This window comes from Alosa pseudoharengus, unplaced genomic scaffold, assembly GCF_046254945.1.
Source record: "Alosa pseudoharengus isolate Yale_2024_CS ecotype anadromous, Long Island Sound unplaced genomic scaffold, YU_APseudo_1.1 YU_APseudo_1.1_scf_19, whole genome shotgun sequence".
Taxonomy (NCBI): domain Eukaryota; kingdom Metazoa; phylum Chordata; class Actinopteri; order Clupeiformes; family Clupeidae; genus Alosa; species Alosa pseudoharengus.
The window spans coordinates 5,410,764-5,434,228 of record NW_027468657.1 but is presented as its reverse complement, the minus strand read 5'-3'; the positions used below and the strand labels follow the sequence as shown (position 1 = coordinate 5,434,228).

General features: G+C 41.6%; 1 protein-coding gene and 1 long non-coding RNA gene across 2 annotated transcripts; one reads left to right on the top strand and one right to left on the bottom strand.

The window, feature by feature from the left end:
* Window positions 1–5,533: 5,533 nt before the first annotated feature.
* Window positions 5,534–8,962, bottom strand: LOC143132180 (uncharacterized). Its single transcript, XR_012988253.1, has 2 exons — window positions 8,454–8,962; window positions 5,534–6,174 (listed from the first exon to the last, which is right to left on the bottom strand). It is a non-coding gene; the product is annotated as an uncharacterized LOC143132180 (long non-coding RNA).
* Window positions 8,963–11,587: 2,625 nt separating this feature from the next.
* LOC143132173 (uncharacterized) lies at window positions 11,588–23,151 on the top strand. The gene is made up of 10 exons (XM_076291529.1): window positions 11,588–12,174; window positions 19,852–20,092; window positions 20,217–20,472; window positions 21,023–21,197; window positions 21,297–21,373; window positions 21,556–21,736; window positions 21,895–22,143; window positions 22,226–22,397; window positions 22,582–22,730; window positions 22,802–23,151. The coding sequence occupies exons 1-10, from the start codon at window positions 12,141–12,143 to the stop codon at window positions 22,978–22,980; spliced, it is 1,713 nt and encodes a 570-aa protein (XP_076147644.1). The 5' UTR covers window positions 11,588–12,140; the 3' UTR covers window positions 22,981–23,151.
* Window positions 23,152–23,465: the final 314 nt, after the last annotated feature.

The following is a 23,465-nucleotide window of genomic DNA, read 5'->3' as shown; positions in this document are numbered from 1 at the left end:
TTATTTTAATTCATATGTCGGCCTGCTGGATTAGATGTTATTTTAATTCATATGTCGGTCTGTTTATGACTCTATGTTTGTGTGTGGCTATTTTGTTTTGAATCTATGATCTTCCTTGTCAAAAAAGAAAAGCATTATTTCCACAAAAAACTAATTTCCTCCTGTAAATGTGGTGTCACGTGGTGTCAACGCTGGCGACTATGCCGCTCCGTCTGGCATTTTTTGTCTTATTGTCTTTTGTTTTTTTGTCAATGTCTTGTATGTGGAGCGCTTTGGGTTGCACTTTGTGCATGTTAAATGCGCTATAGCTACTAAATAAAACTGACTTGACTGTTCATGCGTCCCACCTGTCATGTCTCTATTCCCCACTAGTGGGCCCGCCCCACACGCTGAGAACCACTGAATTACACTGTACCATATACTTTCAAGTCTGCCACTAGAGTGCAGCATCGTAACACAAACCAGTGGATTAGTGAGGTTTTGCTGTTTATATTTATACAGAAACATACCTCTCCTTACCTCCGTCGTTGTTTTGTTTCTTTGATTCATACCCCTAGACATATATTTGAATGACATTTTGCTTTTCTATTCATTATACTGACATTTATCCAATCAATAACATTTTACCTGTGGACTTCCCTATGTTCTATGCTTTGAGCCAAGCATTTGTAACAAGTGGCACTGAAACATTTTTCTCAACTAAAGGCCAGATAATAGGGCACTTTTGAGGGCATTAACAGTGTTTGTTCAACCATGGGTCCATCAGGAGGGACTCCTCCATAAGGGAGTGAGATGTGTGAGGTTTTAGCAGGGAGCTGCTCTCGTGTCTCGTACTGTGTACCAACACTGAATCTTGAATGTCTTGTTTCGAGTTGGCTGTCAATACATTTGTCTGAAATATGCCATATACCATATAGTGTTCAATGCAAAAAAATGCACTTCTAGTTCACATAGTCATATTGTAAATGAAGACTGAATCTGCATAAATTGATGCAGATTCATGAATTGTTACTGATCATTCTTATGGCTGTGTTCCATGTCAGTTTTCAACAGTGTTTGGGTCATTTAAAAAAGTAACGTATTACACATTACTTGCAACTGTACAAAAATGCAATCCCTTACATTACTTCTCTGTGGAAAGTAATATGTTACATTACTATTGTGTTACTGCATTGAAATGTTTCTATGGACACTTTAATGATATCGTTCCCTTTTATTATGATGGCCGCGCTAACGAAGCAAAGCATATGCAGAGGGCATTACTTACCTCACGTGCGATCACGTGACATTAATTTGTATTTCTCCAGTGACGCTGCAACAACACTGCAACAACCCAAACAACCAACAGATGGCTCTTGTGAGCAGGGTGTCTCGTAAAAAGAAATGGAGCCTGGAAAACCCTACACAGACTTTAGCAGACTGGTTTAGAAATCATTTAATAGCCAGAAATATGCCTGCCCTGCCCTAATAAAGAAATATTTGGTTAACTGCGAGTGAATCCCGTTTGCAGCCATAGAAGAAATATATATGCCCTGGCTGTCAGTAGACGGAGGAGGAGCGCACAGTCTACAAACGCGCGATGCTGCAGCTCAGCGATTTAAAATGGCTCAAAACCACTTTGTATTAAGTTTTAATGACTCAAAAATGAAATTTTTTGAATCAGAGAATGAAGAACACGTCAGGTTCATTAAAAAGTATTTTCTATGTGTCATGAAAGGCTTCAGAGGGTGGGTTACAGCAAAGTCCTTTTAGGCAAGTCCCTCCACTCGGCGGCCATATTGCAACGCTTTTTGGGCACTCATCGGGCATCCTATTCGGTAAAAAATGCGCGTGTGCAAGGCTTCACGGCACCAACCTTGCTCCAGCTGCAAGTTCACAACACATGATTGGCACGATGTCTTCACAACACACCATATGATTGGCTCAATGTATTCACATCACACCACATGATTGGCTCAATGTATTCACATCACACCACATGATTGGCTATTGGTATTCACATGTGGACGTTTTGCCGAGGAAGGGGTGGGATATGTGTAGACATTGGCGTTACAAACTAACCCCATGCATTTCTATGGAGGATTTTTTGAGTGCTGTGTCTCCTCATTAGAAAGTCTCTGGTTACAGTTAACACGATAGTACCCAAATTTCAATAGCCACAGAATGTACTTCATTTGGTATGTTTTAGGATTTATTAGCCTACATGTTTAGGCTACTTCAGGACATGGCCGCCGTCACCAGTATTGCCACGGCAATACTACTTTTCAAAGAAGGCTAGTATTGCCTGGCAATACTAGTTTTCATACACGAGGTTACACTAATAAACAACGTCACAAACTTCTGCTGCGCAGCGCTTATCATCGAAGTGTTTTTCCCCATGCATTTATTCTAGGCTACTGTCAGTGACTGCTGTGAGAGAAGCGGGTTCTGTGCGTTCATATCAGTGACTGATGCGAGAGAAGCGGGGTCTGTGTTGTGTTGCGTTCATTTATTTTCATTGGGCGTGCCCTGCCGTGCCGTCCACATCTCTTCAGCACAGCAGCAGCAATGGCAACTCTTCGTTGAACTTTTAAGTGTTCAATGGTGTTGTAGGCCGAGTTAGGCCTATAGGCCTAAATCAACATTGAATTAGTTATTGGATGATATTAAAAACAATCGGAATTATTTGTGGTTGACCTGGAAATTTCAACTTGGTGATCAAAAAGTTTTGGATTTCATGTTGACTGCGACTTCAGAGCATTAAGTTACGTTGTGGCAGTGTAAAGTTAGTTAGCCTAGTCTAACCAAATATTTGTCTTACTGCCATACAAATCTAAACCACAGTAGGCTCATGTTAATCTAATGGGCTTTGAGACATCCGTTTTGTCTTGTGACAAAGTCTCCTGGTTCAGTTGTTTCCAGTTTCATAGAAACGAGGGTGTTACATTTGCAGTAGCCTAACTACAAAATCCATCCTAATAACATCAGGCCTACCAAGGCACTGCGTTGATGTTTCTCCATCTCTGGTTCTCTTCACCTATCAGGCAGCCAGTGATGTTGGAAGTGGGGGTGTGGCCACCCCCGAAGCGCACTAAGACATTTCCTTGTAGACATACCCATGCTTACACTAGGCAGGCAACTGTGCTCTGTTCCCAGAAAAAATACAAAATACTGATGCCCCTGTAACACTGTAGCTGCCTCGCTGCAATATAAAGTGTATAGTGCAGTGCAGTGACAGTACAGTTAAATACAGTTAAGCAAGTGGTATGGTTTACAGTAAGGCTGTATGCAGTGTATTAACAGTACGAGCAGAATAAATATGGATATGCGGTATGAACAATATAGACATGTACAATCCCTTGAGACTCAGCATTCAGGACTGGTAATGCAGTGGTACTTAGGGAAGCAAGGAGAAGCCTCATGGCGGCGTTAAAAGGGCCAAGGCTGGCTATGCTCTTAAGATCGAGTGTCACTTCAACACCAATGACCCACGTAGCATGTGGGCTGGCATTAACCCCTGGGTGTTCATATTTTGTTACTCAGCCAATGTTCCCGGATCTGGTGGACCCACCAGATCCGGGACCCAACCAAACGTGGCTGATTTGACATGGAACTAAACTCTCATTCCAGCATAATAATCAAAGAACACCATGGGTGCAGCAGCACAATGATATCATGCAGCAGCTGAAAATAGTCCCCGTAGGCTAACTTCCGGCTCCTACACACAGTTGCGTTCCGTCGACGCATGCCAGTGGGTGTTCCCGACGGTAGCTATGCAAAATGACTTGAAGTAAAACCGTAATGTGATTGGTTGGTGCCGTCCGTAGATTGGCTTGATTGGCCGGTGCCGTCTGTCGGTGCAGCAACAGCTGAACTTCTCAACGCGAGCGACGGGAGAAACGTGACGCGACGGACCCACAATTCAGTTCGGCAACGGATCACGTGAGCTCATGTAAAGTGAATGGGATGCGTCTCCAGCAACGCGATGCACGCATGTGTGTAGGAGCCATTCTAGCAACAAGGTTGAGCTGCAGCAGACAAATTGGTTGGTGACTGGATTATAACACCTGTGGAACACCAACTGCAGCAGCTTGGTGATGAAGGCCCACCAATGGCTGTACTTCCTGAGGAGGCTCAAAAAGGCTGGGATGGGCACCACAGGCCTCACATCCTTCTAGGCCTTGCAGCAGGTGGTCAAGTCTATGCAAAAAATCACAGGGAGCAGTCTCCTTGCTATCAGTGACATTTACACCACCAGATGCAAGAGCAGGGCAGCACAGCATCATAAAGGACCTCTCCCACTCTGCCCATGGACTGTTTGCCTCCCTCCCCTCCAGCAGGAGGCAGCGCAGCATCATAAAGGACCTCTCCCACTCTGCCCATGGACTGTTTGCCCCCCTCCCCTCCAGCAGGAGGCAGTGCAGCATCAGAGCCAGGACAACCAGGCTAAAGAACAATTTTTTTCCAGAGGTTGTTAGGCTCATAAACGCTCACACCTGAAACTTTATGCTAATGAACTGCTCTAGCACTTTATTCAGTCTATATTTACAGTTTTTTGCATATAATATTTGCACAAAAGTATACAGTACCAGGTGTTCAGGTCTGGCCTTGAATCCTTGAACAGTATGTACAGATACATGTTTTACTACTCTTACAACACCATATGTGCAGTATGAACAGCATAAAGAACGGTAAAATATGGCTATGTATAAACAAAGTTACAGTATATTTTATAAATGGGGGTGTTGTTAGTGGGTTGGGGAGGTGGTTTTGAAGCATGTGGGGACAGATGTTTGGGCTAGTGATAGGTTGAATACAGTAGGCTATGTCAGTCCAAACCTCAGTCAGCTGCACAGCACAGACCCAGAGGATGCGTCCAGGGATGTCATCAGGACCAGCAGCCCTATGTGCATTGGTCCTGCTCAGTGCCGCACACACATCGGTGGGGAAGAGTGTGAGGGGCTGGTGCTCTGCAGAGACCACAGCCTTTATGGCCACCTCCTTGTTGTGCCTGTCAAAGCGGCCATAGAAGTGGGACATCTCATCAGGCAAGGAGGCGTCGGTGGTAGCGGGGGTGGTGTTAGTAGGTTTGTAGGCTGTGATGGCCTGGATGCCAAGCGTCTGGGATCAGAGTTGTTCTTTGCTGCTGCTGCTTGCGGTTTGAGTACAGGCGAGTGCATGCTGAGTCGTGCGGTTCAATACTACGTGGGTCACACACTTGGAAGTTACAGTTAGAGATAATGCTGAACAAGGAACTCTCTGGAGTGTCCAAAGTGTTTGTGACACCTATAGGGCCTTTATGGGTCAAAGCAAAATAATGCAAGATTGGTACACCCCTTGGCCAACCCTATCATATTGCACCTTTTAAAAGTAGACAGCCTACAGTAATACTGTAGTAATTTAACTAAGTCTGTCTGTATGTTGTCTATAGGCCTACATGTATTAAATTACGCATTCTTTGGGTAATTATCGACCTGCATGGCACCTTTGTAATTTTAACTGCTGTGCTGATAGTCCTTTACAGGCTGTCAGAAGTGGGCTCACACAAAAAACATTCAGTTCTTATAAGTTTATTCAGGGTAGGTTGACATAGCATTAAGCACAGCAATGCATTCATAAAATCAAGGAAACAGTAGTTGATAAAAATGCTAAGGTTGTACAGTGTCTAATGGCTTGTACTTTGAAATATTGAAATCTTTAAACATAGCTAAAATGCCAGTTCATGCCAGTAAGCAGTTTTAAGGCATGAAAAAAACAAAAAACAGAGATAACAGTAATCTAAATTGTATTTGAACATCATTCGACTTTAGAAAATACAACAGCGCATTTCCATCTGCTCTGTCATGCAAATTAAAGATGAACATTCTTCAAATCAAGACAGGACTCAGGACAAAAAGCGTTTACAGAAACATAATTTAAACGAATTCGAATTCATGTTTCCATCCATCTCAGTCAAATTATAGCCCACTTCATGTAAATCAAGTTAATCCACGGCACTCTAGCTAATTGAATTTGTGTTTTTGCCACAGATTTTTTTTTATTCCAATGCTCAAAATATACATTAAAAAGTTTCAAAGGAACCTACGGCCGAGTATCAAGTTCAATAACGGAGTCACGTAGCGGAGCAGCCACATCCTCTTCTCCCTCAGAGTCCCTGTCAGTCCTTCTGTGAGTCCCCTGTACCCCGTGAGTCCCCTGACATGAAATGGACACACCTTTGTGAGAGATTACAGGTTTTCTACAAACTCTGTGAATTTTGAAGGAAACTGCCGAAACTATGATATATGTACCATGAAGGAGACTTGAATGAACACAAAAAGTGTGTTTTTGAAACTATGCGTCATTTTCGTAATGCATTATGTAGGAAAAACTGGCGTTATGGATGTGACGGTTTTACGTTATGGATGTGACGTGTCTGAACCAGTCCTCGACAAACTACATAAAAGTAGTGAATTTTGATATGAAACAATTGAAATAGTAATCATGAAAAACTTGCGATGAAATTATTGCTTCCACAGTGCCCACTAAGATCCACAGGAAGAATCAGGACAACAAGTCATTTAAAATATAAAAAAGAAATTTATTTTTTCTTTTTACTGTCATCAATTTTGGTCACTGAAACACCAGGGAACATGAAACTTGGTGGCCACTCCCCTAAATAACTAGCCCTACCTGAACCGTTGCACCCAAAATGACAAAATATTTATGATATGTTAGTCTCAAGAGCCCGCATCAACCTAACCCATACCCACTCATTTGTGATTTGCACACATAAAGTACATGCACGCGCACTTGCACACACACGCACATCCGCACACACACACACGCACGCACGCACGCACGTACAGTTGCACACATACAGACAGGCAAGCACAAACATACACATAAACACATACAGACAGGCAAGCACAAACACCCACCCACATGAATGCAGATACATAAACACACACACAGGCACGCATATGCATGTGTGCATGCAAACACACACGCACACACACACAAACACAGGCACGCACATGCACACACACACACACTCTTATAAACAAAAGCAAACTCACATATGCACACATTTACATGCACATGAGTTGCAGGAGTAGGAGATGGAGACAAATTGACTAGCGTGATTTATTTAAGAAAATATGCAGGACTGAGAGGCGGTCATATTTTGTACCGCTATGCGGTATATCTAGTTTATTGCTGCCCTTACTCATGTTACTCTGTGGGTAGCTGTATAGAGGTCCTGACACTTCAAATGCTGTCATATCGCGTCACATTTAAAATGAAACTGTGTTAAGCAGACATGAACGGCAGGCTGAACAGATCTGCAACAGAAGGAGGTTGCTATGTTAACTCCAGCTGCAAAGTCAGCCATCTTCACCAGCTAACATGATAATCCAGTTACTGTACAACATTAGTATGACAGTTACAGGAAGATAATTGCTCAGATTTTCGTTATTAGGTCACTTGAAAATAGGCTATGGCTAGGCTAATCCCTGGAGGTATTTTGATATTATGTTTGTTTTGCTAATGGTTAGGCAAGGCCTCCCTGTGGTTTTGATCAACCTAATAATCTTTGAAATGTCAATTGTAAACACTAAGTTGAAATGCGTTGAACTGACATGCCACCAGAACAGATGTTTTATCACCTTTGAGGTATAATAAAGTCCCCAGTCTTGTAAATTCACATTATGTAACATCCATAACGTCACATCCATAACGCACCTTTAAAGGTTTTAAAAGTAAGAAAGGGGCACAATTTGGTCATCACACTTTACATTGATATAAATCAGCTTTGCACAGACACTATGGACATTGTCGCATCAACACTGTATGTGTAGCATAAACTTATCCTATAAAACGTTATGGATGTGACATGGCCATGGAACATGCTGACTTAAAAACAAAGACTTACAAATGTAAGGAGTTGGGCTCTTAAAGGCAAGCTGAGCATAGACATTACTCTACCATTCCCTTGTCAATCTGGAATTTGTCAAATGACACAATTTGTTTGAACATTGGGTCCATTTATCTACTTTTGAAATATGTATAATATTACCATGTGAAATATGTTGTTTCTGTATGTTTGCACACCATATTTATGATGTAAAAAGAGTGTTATTCTCCATCAAATTCAATCAGATCAGTTACAAACAAAAAATATAGACCTAAATGAAGATTTTAACAATAGTTCTATTTGCGTATGCACAACTTTTTTTTTCCATGGTAAGGATGACCTTTGCATGGAATTGCCCAGTACTAGCCTGTAGCAAACTTTTTGTAGGCTATTCAATGTCATTTGAGTGAAGAACATGCATGAAGAGGCAGCCTGAAACACACACGCACGCATATACACACACACACCCATATACACACACAAACAGGTGCAAGCACACACCAGAAAAGTAGCATATATGTTGACATCCCCAGCATCCCCACCCCACCCACAAGCCGTTATCTTCAACACATGTCCTTACCTGAGAATAAAAATAATACTGCTTCGAATGAGTATGTTCTTTTGTGTAATTTTCAGGTTTACACCATTTCTGCGCGTCTGTAAGGTCACTCTTGTCATATGCGCCCTGCCAGTCCACCGTTGCGCATGACAAGTACTGCCCATCGAAGAAGAGTAACATCAACCAGATGATTGACGGGACAGAACTGTAGATAATCTTGCAACACCATGTTTCAGAAACTTCCCTTCGAAATAGCATCATCAACATGAAGGCCATGAGGGCAGGTATGATGAAAAAACCTGCGGAAAAAACAACATTCCAATTGGGCTTGCAAGGACACTCAAACTCCATCTCCACCAGCTTCTCTAGTCCCATGAGGATGAAGCTTAAGGCAACATGCTCTTTGCCCAAAACCTTCTTCAGTTTTGAAATCCATTCTTTTTTTGGATTTGTATTGGTTTCATCTGAGTCCATATTTGGTCTATACTACTATGATTGAAAAAAAGATGATTCAATTCCACCACCTTGGATAGTTTGACAATGAGTGGTTTGATCTCTGTGATTCAGCAGCATGTTCATATTTCACAGCATTTCTATTGGCTTAAACAAAGATACGTTAACTAATTGGGTATTCAGATGTAACATTCAGCCAATCAGCAAGACATGCTATCTACCATATAACATGAGGTCTGCACCTCTGCAGTATCTTTTGCACATTCAGTACGTCTGTATCTACATTGCACAAAGCTCTGACCACAAAACTACTTCTGACACATGCTGCTATCCAGTATGACTTGTTAACGCTATATCATGAAAATCTTTTTGCATTTGAGCACTGAAATTGAACTGATATATTTTCATATTATAAAAAAGAGGTTGGGAAGAAGAAAGTAAAATGTTTATGGATCTTTGAAAGTGATGATCCATCAACATGTCATTTAGTAATGTTTGCTTGCACAGTGCAAGAGAGTCGATTGCCGTGAGAATGTGTCAACCACAGGAACCACAAGGCTTTCTAGTTGATGAACAATATCTTGGTTGCTCTTCGCTGTTTCAAGGCACCCACAGTTCCATTGTTGTTTTCTTGTACACCACATGTTTTTGCATGAAATGGTAAACAGTTTTAAGAAACCCCAGGAAACAGGACCATATCAGAGAAAGGGATGTTAGACCGATCAGTGCAAGTAAGCCAACCAAATTTCTAAATATTTGCTTAGACGGCTCTTGAGATATTGAAATACTTTACATCAATTGTGGAAAATACTGGATGTTACTAGGATGGTACAGTATATCAGAATCATAAGTTGGTGAGTTTCACAATGTGATGGGTTTTCACAGATCCCATCACAAATACAGAAGATAGATAAAAAAAAATACAATAGGAATATATGGAAAATAGAATATATGGAAAAATGTAACAACATTTAGGTTTAATTTTGAAATGCTCCACTTCTCCACTCTAACAGCATACTCTGATACTCTATGAAGAGAAGAACCATGCCTATAAGCTGAAATACACAGATGGCCAGATGTACTAAAGGGCTCAACATGCTTCTGCATCAACTCCACAGCGTAGCTATGCCGTCACTCGGCATTGTGACCGATTTATGGTTCTGCGTCGGGTTGCTGTGCATCGCGGTGCATTTCACCGCCAGAACGCTCGTTGTCGCTTGTGTCTGCATTGCTCACCACCGAAACCATAGACTGTGTAGTGTTTTGGTGTCGTTATAGCAGTCAGTTCTGTAAGAGTTGGCGATTAGTAATGCCTATAGAATGAGATCCTGTGTTGATTGGTTATGCCTGTTTTGCTGCTACCGCTCTGTGCTGTTTATTAAAAGAAGCTACTAGTTTCATGCAAGCTGCGTCTCCATGCGTCTCTGATAAAAAGTAAAACACTGTTAGTGTTACGACCCTGTGGGTCTTGGTTATTATTTGTGTTTGTTATGTTTGTTGTGTGTTCTTCCAGGCAGATTGGCGCAGCTGAGGGGTGGTGTGAAACCCTATGACGTCAGGGTAGCCCGGCCCTTTAAAAGGGGGCTGACGTCACTGAGCTCTCTCTCTTGCTAGCTGTGGGGATCGTTCGATGCCACCGTCGCTGCCGCACATCGCTGCCACTAGGGCCAGCCTCGGGCCTTGCCCGTGAAACTTGCCGTCATCTCTCTCACTCCCTGGGGTGAGAGACCAGGAGTGAGCGCCTGGCCGCCGAGGCCTTGTTTTTTTCTTAATTTAGACATTTTTCCATACTGTTTTTTTTTGTATTAAAGGTCTCATTCACCGAGAAACCGTTTAATACTTGTTCCTTTCGAAATACTATAGCTCACTCCAAGTTGCATATGCATGCTGCACGTGAAAATTATCTTCTAGCCCCATTGCCCGCATTAGCCCATGAAAGAAAATACATGGAAAAACAAGCAAATCAGAAAGAGCCCTTCCCTATGACGCCAAAGGGAAAATGATTATTCATGACCTCGCCCATCTCTGCATAGAAGCTAAGTGAACAGCTACTTGCTAACATGGCGGCGGAACACATTCGTGCTTGTTTTATCTGTGGCGATAAGACATCAACATTGCATTTCTTGCCCAAGAAAGAAGAATTGAGGACTAAATGGTTAGAATTTATCTTCGGAACACCACCAGCGAAGTATAGCCCTAATTTAGTTCTGTGTTCAAATCATTTCAACCACAGTGACTTCTCCAACTTCGGTGCCTACAGTAGTGGTTTTGCATCGAAGTTGTTATTAAAACCTGGATCTGTACCATCACAACGATCGAGCACAAGCACACAGGGGGTAAGTAAAAACAAACTTTTCTACCTAAGGTTTTTGTTACTAAATAGCATGTTCATATTCTTCACGTTAGCATGCATGAAATGGGCACGAGCTAGGCTGTCACACTCATAGAAATCAACCCACCTAACGTTACCGAGAGATTTAGCTTGTTGAACCTATAATCTTCTAACCTAAGCTAAAGCGTAGCTCTCGGCAAAATGCATTCTAGAGTGCTTTTGTGAAAGTACCCGAGTCAAACTTTAGTTTAAAGGCATAATTACACTTGTCCATTGTTGTTCACTAAAAGAACAACTACTTGGTTTTTCTGCTCGAAAGAAGTGAGCTGTCCAAAACCTCTCTTTTTAGTAAACTATGTGTACACAAACAATGTTCTCAATGCTCGAGTTGATGTGTAGAGACACCGATCATACTTCGATCAAAGTTTCATGTTGTGTCGAGCCTTAGTGTTTTAAAAATAGCGATTTTGATGCGATCATGTATCAAAACTGTAGAGGCCATTCAAAAGGCCATTTGACCCGAAAATGACAACACGGGGAAGCTGAAAAGTGGTGCTTCCCTTCCCTTCCGATGTAGTTATGCTTTTAAACGAAAGTTTGACTCGGGTACATTGCATTCACAAAAATACCCTAGGATCCATTTTGACGAGATTTACGCTTAGTCTGAACAAGGAAACTATACACGTGCACCATTAGGCTAAGTTGCTATATCACTAGAGCTCAGGTATTTACACTTCAGTCTACTTCTTCTATGTCTTCTAGTTATTATTACATTGGTCTTTGTACATTAATGTTTTGTTTGATTACTTGCTTACGTAGTGTTTGTCTTCCAGAGCACATCACAGACATTGGTGACAACCCCCATTCATACCAGCACCCAAACAGACCCACCTAGCTGTGCATGTCAGGCTACACAGCTTTCTATGGGTACATTAAGTCATCACGTTAGAAGCAAAGGTTTGTGATCTGACTGTTTTTCAATTTCTGTTGTGCTAGTGTCTAGAACCATTTTTCTAGTAAAGCAGGTGCTTATGTGCTTGTCAATGTTTGGAAAGTCAATTGCATTACAAATAGAAAATATAGCCGCAAGCGGCAATGGCGGGCCCGAGCACCTGCGGGCCGCAACCCATGACATTTCAGAATCCAACAAAGCACCGACGTGGTGCATTTGTGAAATGTACATATTTGATGTGTGTGCTACTTGTTTTTGTTATTTTATTTTCTGCCACATGTACTTGCTTGGCCAGGTGGGACGCAATGCAAGGCAGGCACATTGGGTGTCATCATAATCATAGTATATATTAACCTGAGAAATTTCAGACCATTCATTTTAAGCAAAGAACATTTCTGATACACTTTTTGGTTGGCCAGATGGTGGCGCTATGTTAGGCATGGAAATTACACATGTGAATATCATCACAATAATGACTTTCAGATCAATCACTTAAGGCATTGTCCATTTTCTGGCACATTTCCCTGCTTGACCAGGTGGTGGCGCTATGCCAGGCAGGCCCATTGGGTGTCTGGATATCATCATAATTATAATATCTATTAACATTAGAAGTTTCAGACCATTTATTAAAAGCATAGAGCATTTCTGGCACATTTCCTGCTTGGCCAGATGGTGGCGCTATGCTAGGCCTGTGAATTACGAATGTGAATATCACCACAATAATGATATCTGATATTTTATAAAGTTTCAGATCAATCACTTAAGGCATTGTCCATTTCTGGCACATTTCCTGCTTGGCCAGGTGGTGGCGCTATGCCAGGCAGGCCCATTGGGTGTCTGGATATCATCATAATCATGATATCTATTAACCTGAGAAGTTTCAGACCATTCATTCAATGCACTGTGATTTATGACACATTTCCTGTTTATGTGGTGAGATATTAAAATCATATCAAATATATTACAACATTCAAAAATACCTTCACAATTTAACATCAGCGACATCTTGGCATAATGTTTGCCAAATTTCAAATGAATCTGACAAACCGTCTAGGAGGAGTATGTTCAAATTGATCATATGACATCAGTATAATTGTCATTCTTTCTGTTGCCAGTTGGTGGCGCTATGCCAAACATGCATTATGGGCATGTGAATATTATCATTAACATGGTCTTCCATGACCTGTGAAATTTAAAACATTTCAAGTCATGCATGGTGAATCATGACTCATTTATTGTTTATGTGGAAGGGTATTAAAATTAATAATTTCGCCATTTTGTCAAATTACAACATATCAAAAAAACGCTTCACAATTTATCATCAGGAACATCTCGGCCTCATGTATACCAACTTTGACATGAATTGGATCAACCGTCTAGGAGGAGTACGTTAAAATTGATCATGTCCACAACGCACAAAATCTCAATTACCTCACTTCCTGTGGGCGTGGCTAATGGCATGTTAATACAAAAGTTGTTTGTTTTTGGGAGTTACATACACCCACCAAATTTGGTGTGTGTATCTAAAACTATATGCCAACCACAAGTCACAGTGACATAAGGGGGCGCTATGGAGTTGCTGGGCAACGCCCAGTGCCAAGCTTTTATCCCTGTCTATTCACTGTATCACTAGATGTGTGTGCCAAATTTCGAGACTTTTCGATTATGTTAACCACCTCAAAATATTTGCCAACCACGGGATCAGTCACCTAAGGGGGCGCTAGCGAGTCCCTGGGCCATGCCCGGGGTCAAGCTCTTGTACCTAACTGCGATGCGTGACACCTGACGTGTGTGCCAAATTTCAAGAGTTTTCGACCATGTTAACCACCTCAAAAACAGGAAAGCAAAAAAGTGGAATAACAATAATAGTGAATAAATATAGCCGCAAGCGGCAATGGCGGGCCCGAGCACCTGCGGGCCGCAACCCGTGACATGTCGGAATCCAACAAAGCATTGACGTGGTGCGTTTGTGAAATGTACATATTTGATGCGTGTGCTATTTGTTTTTGTATTTTATTTTCTGCCACATTTACTCGCTTGGCCAGGTGGGGGCGTAATGCAAGGCAGGCCCATTGGGTGTCATCATAATCATAATATATATTAACCTGAGACATTTCAGACCATTCATTTTAAGCAAAGAACATTTCTGATACACTTTTTGGTTGGCCAGATGGTGGCGCTATGTTAGGCATTGAAATTACACATGTGAATATCATCACAATAATGATATCCAAAATGTTTGTACACTTTCAGATCAATCACTTAAGGCATTGTCCATTTCTGGCACATTTCCTGCTTGACCAGGTGGTGGCGCTATGCCTGGCAGGCCCATTGGGTGTCTGGATATCATCATAATCATAATATCTATTAACCTGAGAAGTTTCAGAGCATTTATTCAAAGCATAGAGCATTTCTGGCACATTTCCTGCTTGGCCAGAGGGTGGCGCTATGCTAGGCCTGTGAATTACACATGTGAATATCATCACAATAATGATATCCAATATTTTATAAAGTTTCAGATCAATCACTTAAGGCATTTTCCATTTCTGGCACATTTCCTGCTTGGCCAGGTGGTGGCGCTATGCCAGGCAGGCCCATTGGGTGTCTGGATATCATCGTAATCATGATATCTATTAACCTGAGAAGTTTCAGACCATTCATTCAATGCACTGTGATTTGTGACACATTTCCTGTGTATGTGGTGAGATATTAAAATCATATCAAATATATTACAACATTCAAAAATCCCTTCACAATTTAACATCAGCGACATCTTGGCATAATGTTTGCCAAATTTCAAATGAATCTGACAAACCGTCTAGGAGGAGTATGTTCAAATTGATCACGTGAAATCAGCATAATTGCCATTCTTTCTGTTGCCAGTTGGTGGCGCTATGCCAAACATGCATTATGGGCATGTGAATATTATCATTAACATGGTCTTTAATGACCTGTGAAATGTAAAACATTTCAAGCCATGCATGGTGAATTATGACACATTTATTGTTTGTGTGGAACTGTATTAAAATTAATAATTTCGCCATTTCATCAAATTACAACATATCAAAAAAAGGCTTCACAATTTAGAATCAGGAACATCTCGGCGTCATGTATACCAACTTTAACATGAATCGGATCAACCGTCTAGGAGGAGTACGTTAAAATTGATCATGTCCACATCGCACAAATTCTCAGTTACCTCACTTCCTGTGGGCGTGGCTAATGGCATGTTAATACAAAAGTCGTTTGGTTTTGGGAGTTGCATACACCTACCAAATTTGGTGTGTGTATCTAAAACTATATGCCAACCACAAGTCACTGTGACATAAGGGGGCGCTATGGAGTTCCTGGGCAACGCCCGGTGCCAAGCTTTTATCCCTGTCTATTCACTGTACCACTTGATGTGTGTGCCAAATTTCATGCGTTTTCGACCATGTTAACCACCTCAAAATATATGCCAACCACGGGATCAGTCACCTAAGGGGGCGCTAGCGAGTCTCTGGGCCACACCCGAGGTCAAGCTCTTGTACCTAACTGCGTTGCGTGACACCTGACGTGTGTGCCAAATTTCAAGAATTTTCGACCATGTTAACCACCTCAAAAACAGGAAAGCAAAAAAGTGGAATAACAATAATAATAATAAATATAGCCGCAAGCGGCAATGGCGGGCCCGAGCACCTGCGGGCCGCAACCCGTGACATGTCGGAATCCAACAAAGCACCGACGTGGTGCGTTTCTGAAATGTACATATTTGATGCGTGTGCTATTTGTTTTTGTATTTTATTTTCTGCTACATGTACTTGCTTGGCCAGGTGGGGGCGCAATGCAAGGCAGGCCCATTGGGTGTCATCATAATCATAATATATATTATCCTGAGAAATTTCAGACCATTCATTTTAAGCAAATAACATTTCTGATACACTTTTTGGTTGGCCAGATGGTGGCGCTATGTTAGGCATTGAAATTACACATGTGAATATCATCACAATAATGATATCCAAAATGTTTGTAAACTTTCAGATCAATCACTTAAGGTATTGTCCATTTCTGGCACATTTCCTGCTTGACCAGGTGGTGGCGCTATGCCAGGTAGGCCCATTGGGTGTCTGGATATCATCATAATCATAATATCTATTAACCTGGGAAGTTTCAGACCATTTATTCAAAGCATAGAGCATTTCTGGCACATTTCCTGCTTGGCCAGATGGTGGCGCTATGCTAGGCCTGTGAATTACGCATGTGAATATCATCACAATAATGATATCCAATATTTTATAAAGTTTCAGATCAATCACTTAAGGCATTGTCCATTTCTGGCACATTTCCTGCTTGGCCAGGTGGTGGCGCTATGCCAGGCAGGCCCATTGGGTGTCTGGATATCATCATAATCATGATATCTATTAACCTGAGAAGTTTCAGACCATTCATTCAATGCACTGTGATTTATGACACATTTCCTGTTTATGTGGTGAGATATTAAAATCATATCAAATATATTACAACATTCAAAAATACCTTCACAATTTAACATCAGCGACATCTTGGCATAATGTTGGCCACATTTCAAATGAATCTGACAAACCGTCTAGGAGGAGTATGTTCAAATTGATTATGTGAAGTCAGTGTAATTGTCATTCTTTCTGTTGCCAGTTGGTGGCGCTATGCCAAACATGCGTTATGGGCATGTGAATATTATCATTAACATGGTATTCAATGACTTGTTAAATTTTAAACATTTCAAGCCATGCACAATGAATTATGACACATTTACTGTTTGTGTGGAAGGGTATTAAAATTCATAATTTCACCATTTCGTCAAATTACAACATATCAAAAAAAGGCTTCACAATTTAGAATCAGGAACATCTCGACGTCACGTATACCAACTTTGACATGAATCGGATCAACCGTCTAGGAGGAGTACGTTAAAATTGATCATGTCCACAACGCACAAATTCTCAATTACCTCACTTCCTGTGGGCGTGGCTAATGGCATGTTAATACAAAAGTTGTTTGTTTTTGGGAGTTACATACACCCCCCAAATTTGGTGTGTGTATCTAAAACTATATGCCATCCACAAGTCACAGTGACATAAGGGGGCGCTAGCGAGTCTCTGGGCCATACCCGGGGCCAAGCTTTTTTACCTAGCTGCTTTGTGTGACACCTGATGTGTGTGCCAAATTTCAAGACTTTTCAATTATGTTAACCACCTCAAAATATTTGCCAACCACGGGATCAGTCACCTAAGGGGGCGCTAGCGAGTCCCTGGGCCACGCCCGGGGTCAAGCTCTTGTACCTAATTGCGATGCGTGACACCTGACGTGTGTGCCAAATTTCAAGAGTTTTCGACCATGTTAACCACCTCAAAAACAGGAAAGCAAAAAAGTGGAATAACAATAATAATAGTGAAAAATAATAATAATAATAATCCTTACAAAAACAATAGGGCCTTGCGCCCTTCGGTGCTCGGGCCCTAAATATAGCCGCAAGCGGCAATGGCGGGCCCGAGCACCTGCGGGCCGCAACCCGTGACATGTCGGAATCCAACAAAGCACCGACGTGGTGCGTTTGTGAAATGTACATATTTGATGCGTCTGCTATTTGTTTTTGTATTTTATTTTCTGCCACATGTACTTGCTTGGTCAGGTGGGGGCGCAATGCAAGGCAGGCCCATTGGGTGGGCCTGCCTTGCATCATAATCATAATATATATTAACTTGAGAAATTTCAGACCATTCATTTTAAGCAAAGAACATTTCTGATACACTTTTTGGTTGGCCAGATGGTGGCGCTATGTTAGGCATGGAAATTACACATGTGAATATCATCACAGTAATGATATTCAAATTTTTTGTAAACGCTCAGATCAATCACTTAAGGCATTGTCCATTTCTGGCACATTTCCTGCTTGACCAGGTGGTGGCGCTATGCCAGGCAGGCCCATTGGGTGTCTGGATATCATCATAATCATAATATCTATTTACCTGAGAAGTTTCAGACCATTTATTCAAAGCATAGAGCATTTCTGGCACATTTCCTGCTTGGCCAGATGGTGGCGCTATGCTAGGCCTGTGAATTACGAATGTGAATATCATCACAATAATGATGTCTGATATTTTATAAAGTTTCAGATCAATCACTTAAGGCATTGTCCATTTCTGGCACATTTCCTGCTTGGCCAGGTGGTGGCGCTATGTCAGGCATGCCCATTGGGTGTCTGGATAACATCATAATCATGATATCTATTAACCCGAGAAGTTTCAGACCATTCATTCAATGCACTGTGATTTATGACACATTTCCTGTTTATGTGGTGAGATATTAAAATCATATCAAATATATAAGTTATCAAAAATCCCTTCACAATTTAACATCAGCGACATCTTGGCATAATATTTGCCAAATTTCAAATGAATCTGACAAACCGTCTAGGAGGAGTATGTTCAAATTGATCATATGGCATCAGTATAATTGTCATTCTTTCTGTTGCCAGTTGGTGGCGCTATGCCAAACATGCATTATGGGCATGTGAATATTATCCTTAACATGGTCTTCAATGACCTGTGAAATTTAAAACATTTCAAGCCATGCATGGTGAATCATGACACATTTATTGTTTATGTGGAAGGGTATTAAAATTAATAATTTCGCCATTTCGTCAAATTACAACATATCAAAAAAAAGCTTCACAATTTTTAATCAGGAACATCTCGGCGTCATGTATACCAACTTTGACATGAATCGGATCAACCGTCTAGGAGGAGTACGTTAAAATTGATCATGTCCACAACGCACAAAAACTCAATTACCTCACTTCCTGTGGGCGTGGCTAATGGCATGTTAATACAAAAGTTGTTTGTTTTTGGGATTTACATACACCCACCAAATTTGGTGTGTGTATCTAAAACTATATGCCAACCACAAGTCACAGTGACATAAGGGGGCGCTATGGAGTTGCTGGGCAACGCCCAGTGCCAAGCTTTGATCCCTGTCTATTCACTGCATCACTAGATGTGTGTGCCAAATTTCAAGACTTTTCGATTATGTTAACCACCTCAAAATATTTGCCAACCACGGGATCAGTCACCAAAGGGGGCGCTAGCGAGTCCCTGGGCCACGCCCGGGGTTAAGCTCTTGTACCTAACTGCGATGCGTGACACCTGACGTGTGTGCCAAATTTCAAGAGTTTTCGACCATGTTAACCACCTCAAAAACAGGAAAGCAAAAAAGTGGAATAACAATAATAGTGAAAAATAATAATAATAATAATCCTTACAAAAACAATAGGGCCTTGCGCCCTTCGGTGCTCGGGCCCTAATAATAATCCTTACAAAAACAATAGGGCCTTGCGCCCTTCGGTGCTCGGGCCCTAATAATAATAATAATAATAATAATCCTTACAAAAACAATAGGGCCTTGCGCCCTTCGGTGCTCGGGCCCTAATAATAATCCTTACAAAAACAATAGGGCCTTGCGCCCTTCGGTGCTCGGGCCCTAATGATATTCCTGAATGTCTTCTTTTTGTGGGTGTGCTACTTGGTACATCATACATCTTACCACAGTCACTAAAATCTTTTTGTTTCCATTGGGCCATTACGATTTTGTGTGGTATATTGAATGTCCTGTGTCCTATTAATACTGTATCTTGTAACTTGACAGTAATACACATTCATTTACTTTAGGTACCCAAACAGAATCCTTTATGAGAACTGTGAGTATTGCCACAAGTACCTCTGATGCACCATGGGGGCCTGCTACCTCTACGCCCATCAAGGCTGTTCACCCAAGGCCAGCAAAAAGACCTCGGGTTGATGAAGAGGAGGAGGAGGAAAGTGACATCTCCATAATTATACCTGAACCCCATGACTCCACGTATGATCCAGCACAGTCAATCAGCAATGTGACAGAAGCATCACAGCCCACGTATGTGTTTTGAGCTGTCATTTCATCTAAATGACAATGTTTCTGTTGATAAATATCTTTGTGTTAATATTTTGCTTGTTAAACTAACATTGTGGATGTCTATAATGCCATTTGTCTCAAACAGTGATACGTCTTCAACTGGATACAAAGACTCCAAGTACATAGTATTTGAGAAGAACTTTTTGAAACATGTCCAGACTGTCGCCGATGTGAGGACCTACAGACGGGGAACATTTTTGGCCATCGACCAAAAATGCCATCACTGCCAGTTTTCCAGACAATGGAAGAGCCAGCCAGCAATTGGAAGCTCCCCTGTAGGCAACATACTACTGTCTGCTGCCATATATTTCACGCCCTCCTCATATTTCCAAGTGCAAAAGGTATAGTACACTCCACAGTTTACCCCAATGTTTACTGTCCAACCAGATTGAACAGTATTTATCTTGTCCTGGTCAGAAGGAGGGTCTGCTGGATAGCAAGCAAATGGCCCTGCTCACTTTAGATGTAAGGCTCTTGATGCTTCTCCCCCATTTTCACAACTTTATCTGGCCCTAGTCACACGTTTCCCCTGCCCCACTTTCTCAAGTTTACCTGGCCATAGTCACACCGGTCCCCTCCCCCACTTTCACAACTTTAACTGGCCCTAGTCACACCTTTCCCCTGCCCCACTTTCTCGACTTTACCTGGCACTACTCTGTAGTGGAGACACAACAGTTACATTACAAAGTGCCTCGAACAGTCAATGAGCCAACATTAACTCAGATGACCCACACCTAATTTACATTTGAAGGTTCTCACCTGTACTATTCATGCTGACCCTTAGAGGCTGGAAATGATTTTGGAAGTTATTATTGCCAACCAACACGCCTGGCCCGATACAGTGCTTTACAATGTACTCATGCATGATTTTTTTTTTTTTTTAATTTGTAGATATTTCAAGCCATGCATCTGCAAAACATCAGCTACTCAACATTCCGTAGGCATGCAAACAGTTATCTGGAAACAGCTGTGATCCACCAATGGCACCAGTACCAAGAAGCAGAATTTGAGTTCTTGAGTCAGAGGAAAGTCAAGATTGGAGGGGACATGCGAGCAGATTCACCGGGTAAGCTTCCGCTTTTTGTTAGACGAAACATATTCTATTATGACTATAATAATAATAATAATATGACCTACTTCTAATAGAACTATTTTGTATTTGCAGGCCACTCTGCCAAATATGGAAGTTACAGTTTGATGAATCTGGAGACCAACAGCATTATCGACATTCAACTAGTCCAGGTGAGTGGATTCACAAATGTAAGATAAATAGTTATCAATGTTACACAATGCACAGTTTATCGGTGTCTCTTTTTCTTTCACTCTCACAGACAAATACCAGTCCACCATAATTGTATACACACATCAAAACTTGACTTTCAACAATTCCTACAACTTGTATGCCCTTTGTGTTTTGTTTACAGAGCAATGAGGTTGGCGGGAGCCACAACATGGAGAAAGAGGGACTCAAAAGAAGCCTACAGCTTTTGGAGTCCAAGGGTGTGGCAGTCGATTACATTGTCACTGACCGTCATCCACAGATACAAAAATATCTCCGTGAGCAAAAGATAACACACTACTATGATGTCTGGCATTTGGAAAAAGGTTAGTGCCTTACTTTGGTTCAACATAGAAGTTCAACACTGCAACATGGCATTGCATTGCGATAACAATATCCCTGTACCAATATTAGGAGTTAATGTTTAGATGCACACACATCATGTTTTTCATCACAGTAAGTCAACTCCTTTTGTGATCACCAGGTCTATCTAAGAAACTGGGAAAAGTGGCTAAAGAGAAGGACTGCGAGGTGGTCAAGAAGTGGCAGCGTGGAATCAGCAACCATGTTTATTGGTGTGCAACATCCTCATCCTCAGGGCCAGAGAAAGTCGCCAAATGGACATCTGTGGTAAACCACATGCAAAACAAACATACCCACGACAACCCTCTCTTCCCACAATGCCAACATCCAGTCCGCCAGAGCAGAGATCGCAAGAAGTGGTTTCAACCAGGTGTGTAGTTGTCTGTTGTACTCAATGTTTTGTGACAACATAAGCTTTGAATACTTATTTACTTTGTGCTTCATGTCTCTAGGTTCCAAAGCCCTCTACAAAGTGGAGAAGATCCTAACAAATAAGAGGGTCCTCAGTAATGTTGAGAGGCTAAGCTCACGGTACCAGACCTCAACACTGGAGGCATTCCACAGTGTAATCTTGCGCTTCACACCCAAAAGTGTGGTCTTTCCTTTCATTGGGATGTTGTGCAGGTATGTTTTGTCACATCTACATTAACCACTATGTGTAAAGTGATTTTGCAAGAAATGCTTACATTTACGAGAAAAAGTAATCTTCTGCACTGATCAATTACTATCCAATTTGATGTTGTTGGTTTGGAAGTAACCAATATTGGTAGGATAGTGATTTGTCATTACAGCCTATTTTGTTTTTTAGACTATATCTGGCAGCAATGCACTTCAATGAAAACGCTGGCCGCACTCAGGCAAGAACAACTTCAGGGAAACTGAGGTACAGCTTACATTTCCCAAAAGCCAAAAAGGGAGGGCACACTGTGAAGCCAGTAAAATCATCACCAACACACTGTAAGTAACTCAAACACAAACTATTTATTGCCATTCTTGAAAGACAAATAAAACTGTTCATTTTCTTCCAGGCTACGTCCACAACCTGATTGCTGTGGTGTTTGAAGAGATAGTCCCCAACCCCCTGCCTTACATGGAGGAGCTCCAAAAAATCCCTGTTCCTGATGCCCTGTCCTCAGCATTCTACCATCCTCCACTGACAGAAGCTGTGGCTGCATACACATCTCGCTTTAGGCAAGGGCAGCCCTAAAGCCGACATATTGGCCCTCTGTGTCGGGGAACTGTCTTCGGATCCGTAGGACAACACAAGCCGGAATAACAACTCGGACTTTTCTACCTAAATAACCCCAGCACCAGCTGACAAAGGATCTGTAGGCCAGATGTCTGCATCGCCTGGCAAAAAAAGACATTGTAAATTCTGTACATAGTTTGGATATTCTTCTTTTGTGTTTGCATTATTTTATTAGACTTGAAAATTACTGTATGTAAATAAAATAAGCTATTTGTTGAAAATGGACCCATTTTTTTCTATATTGGCTTTAGGAGATTTATCAGGTTGTTTTCTTTCTTTTAGGCTAAAGATGGTTTATCTTACCTTTCATATCCTCTCTCTCGCAGGGGGCCATAGTCGGCTCTATAAATATTTAGTGCATTTTGAAGGGAGTATATGTTGAGGCAGACTGGTTCTAATCCTGGGTGGAGGGTCATACAGGCAACAGGGGTACCGGTGTCGCC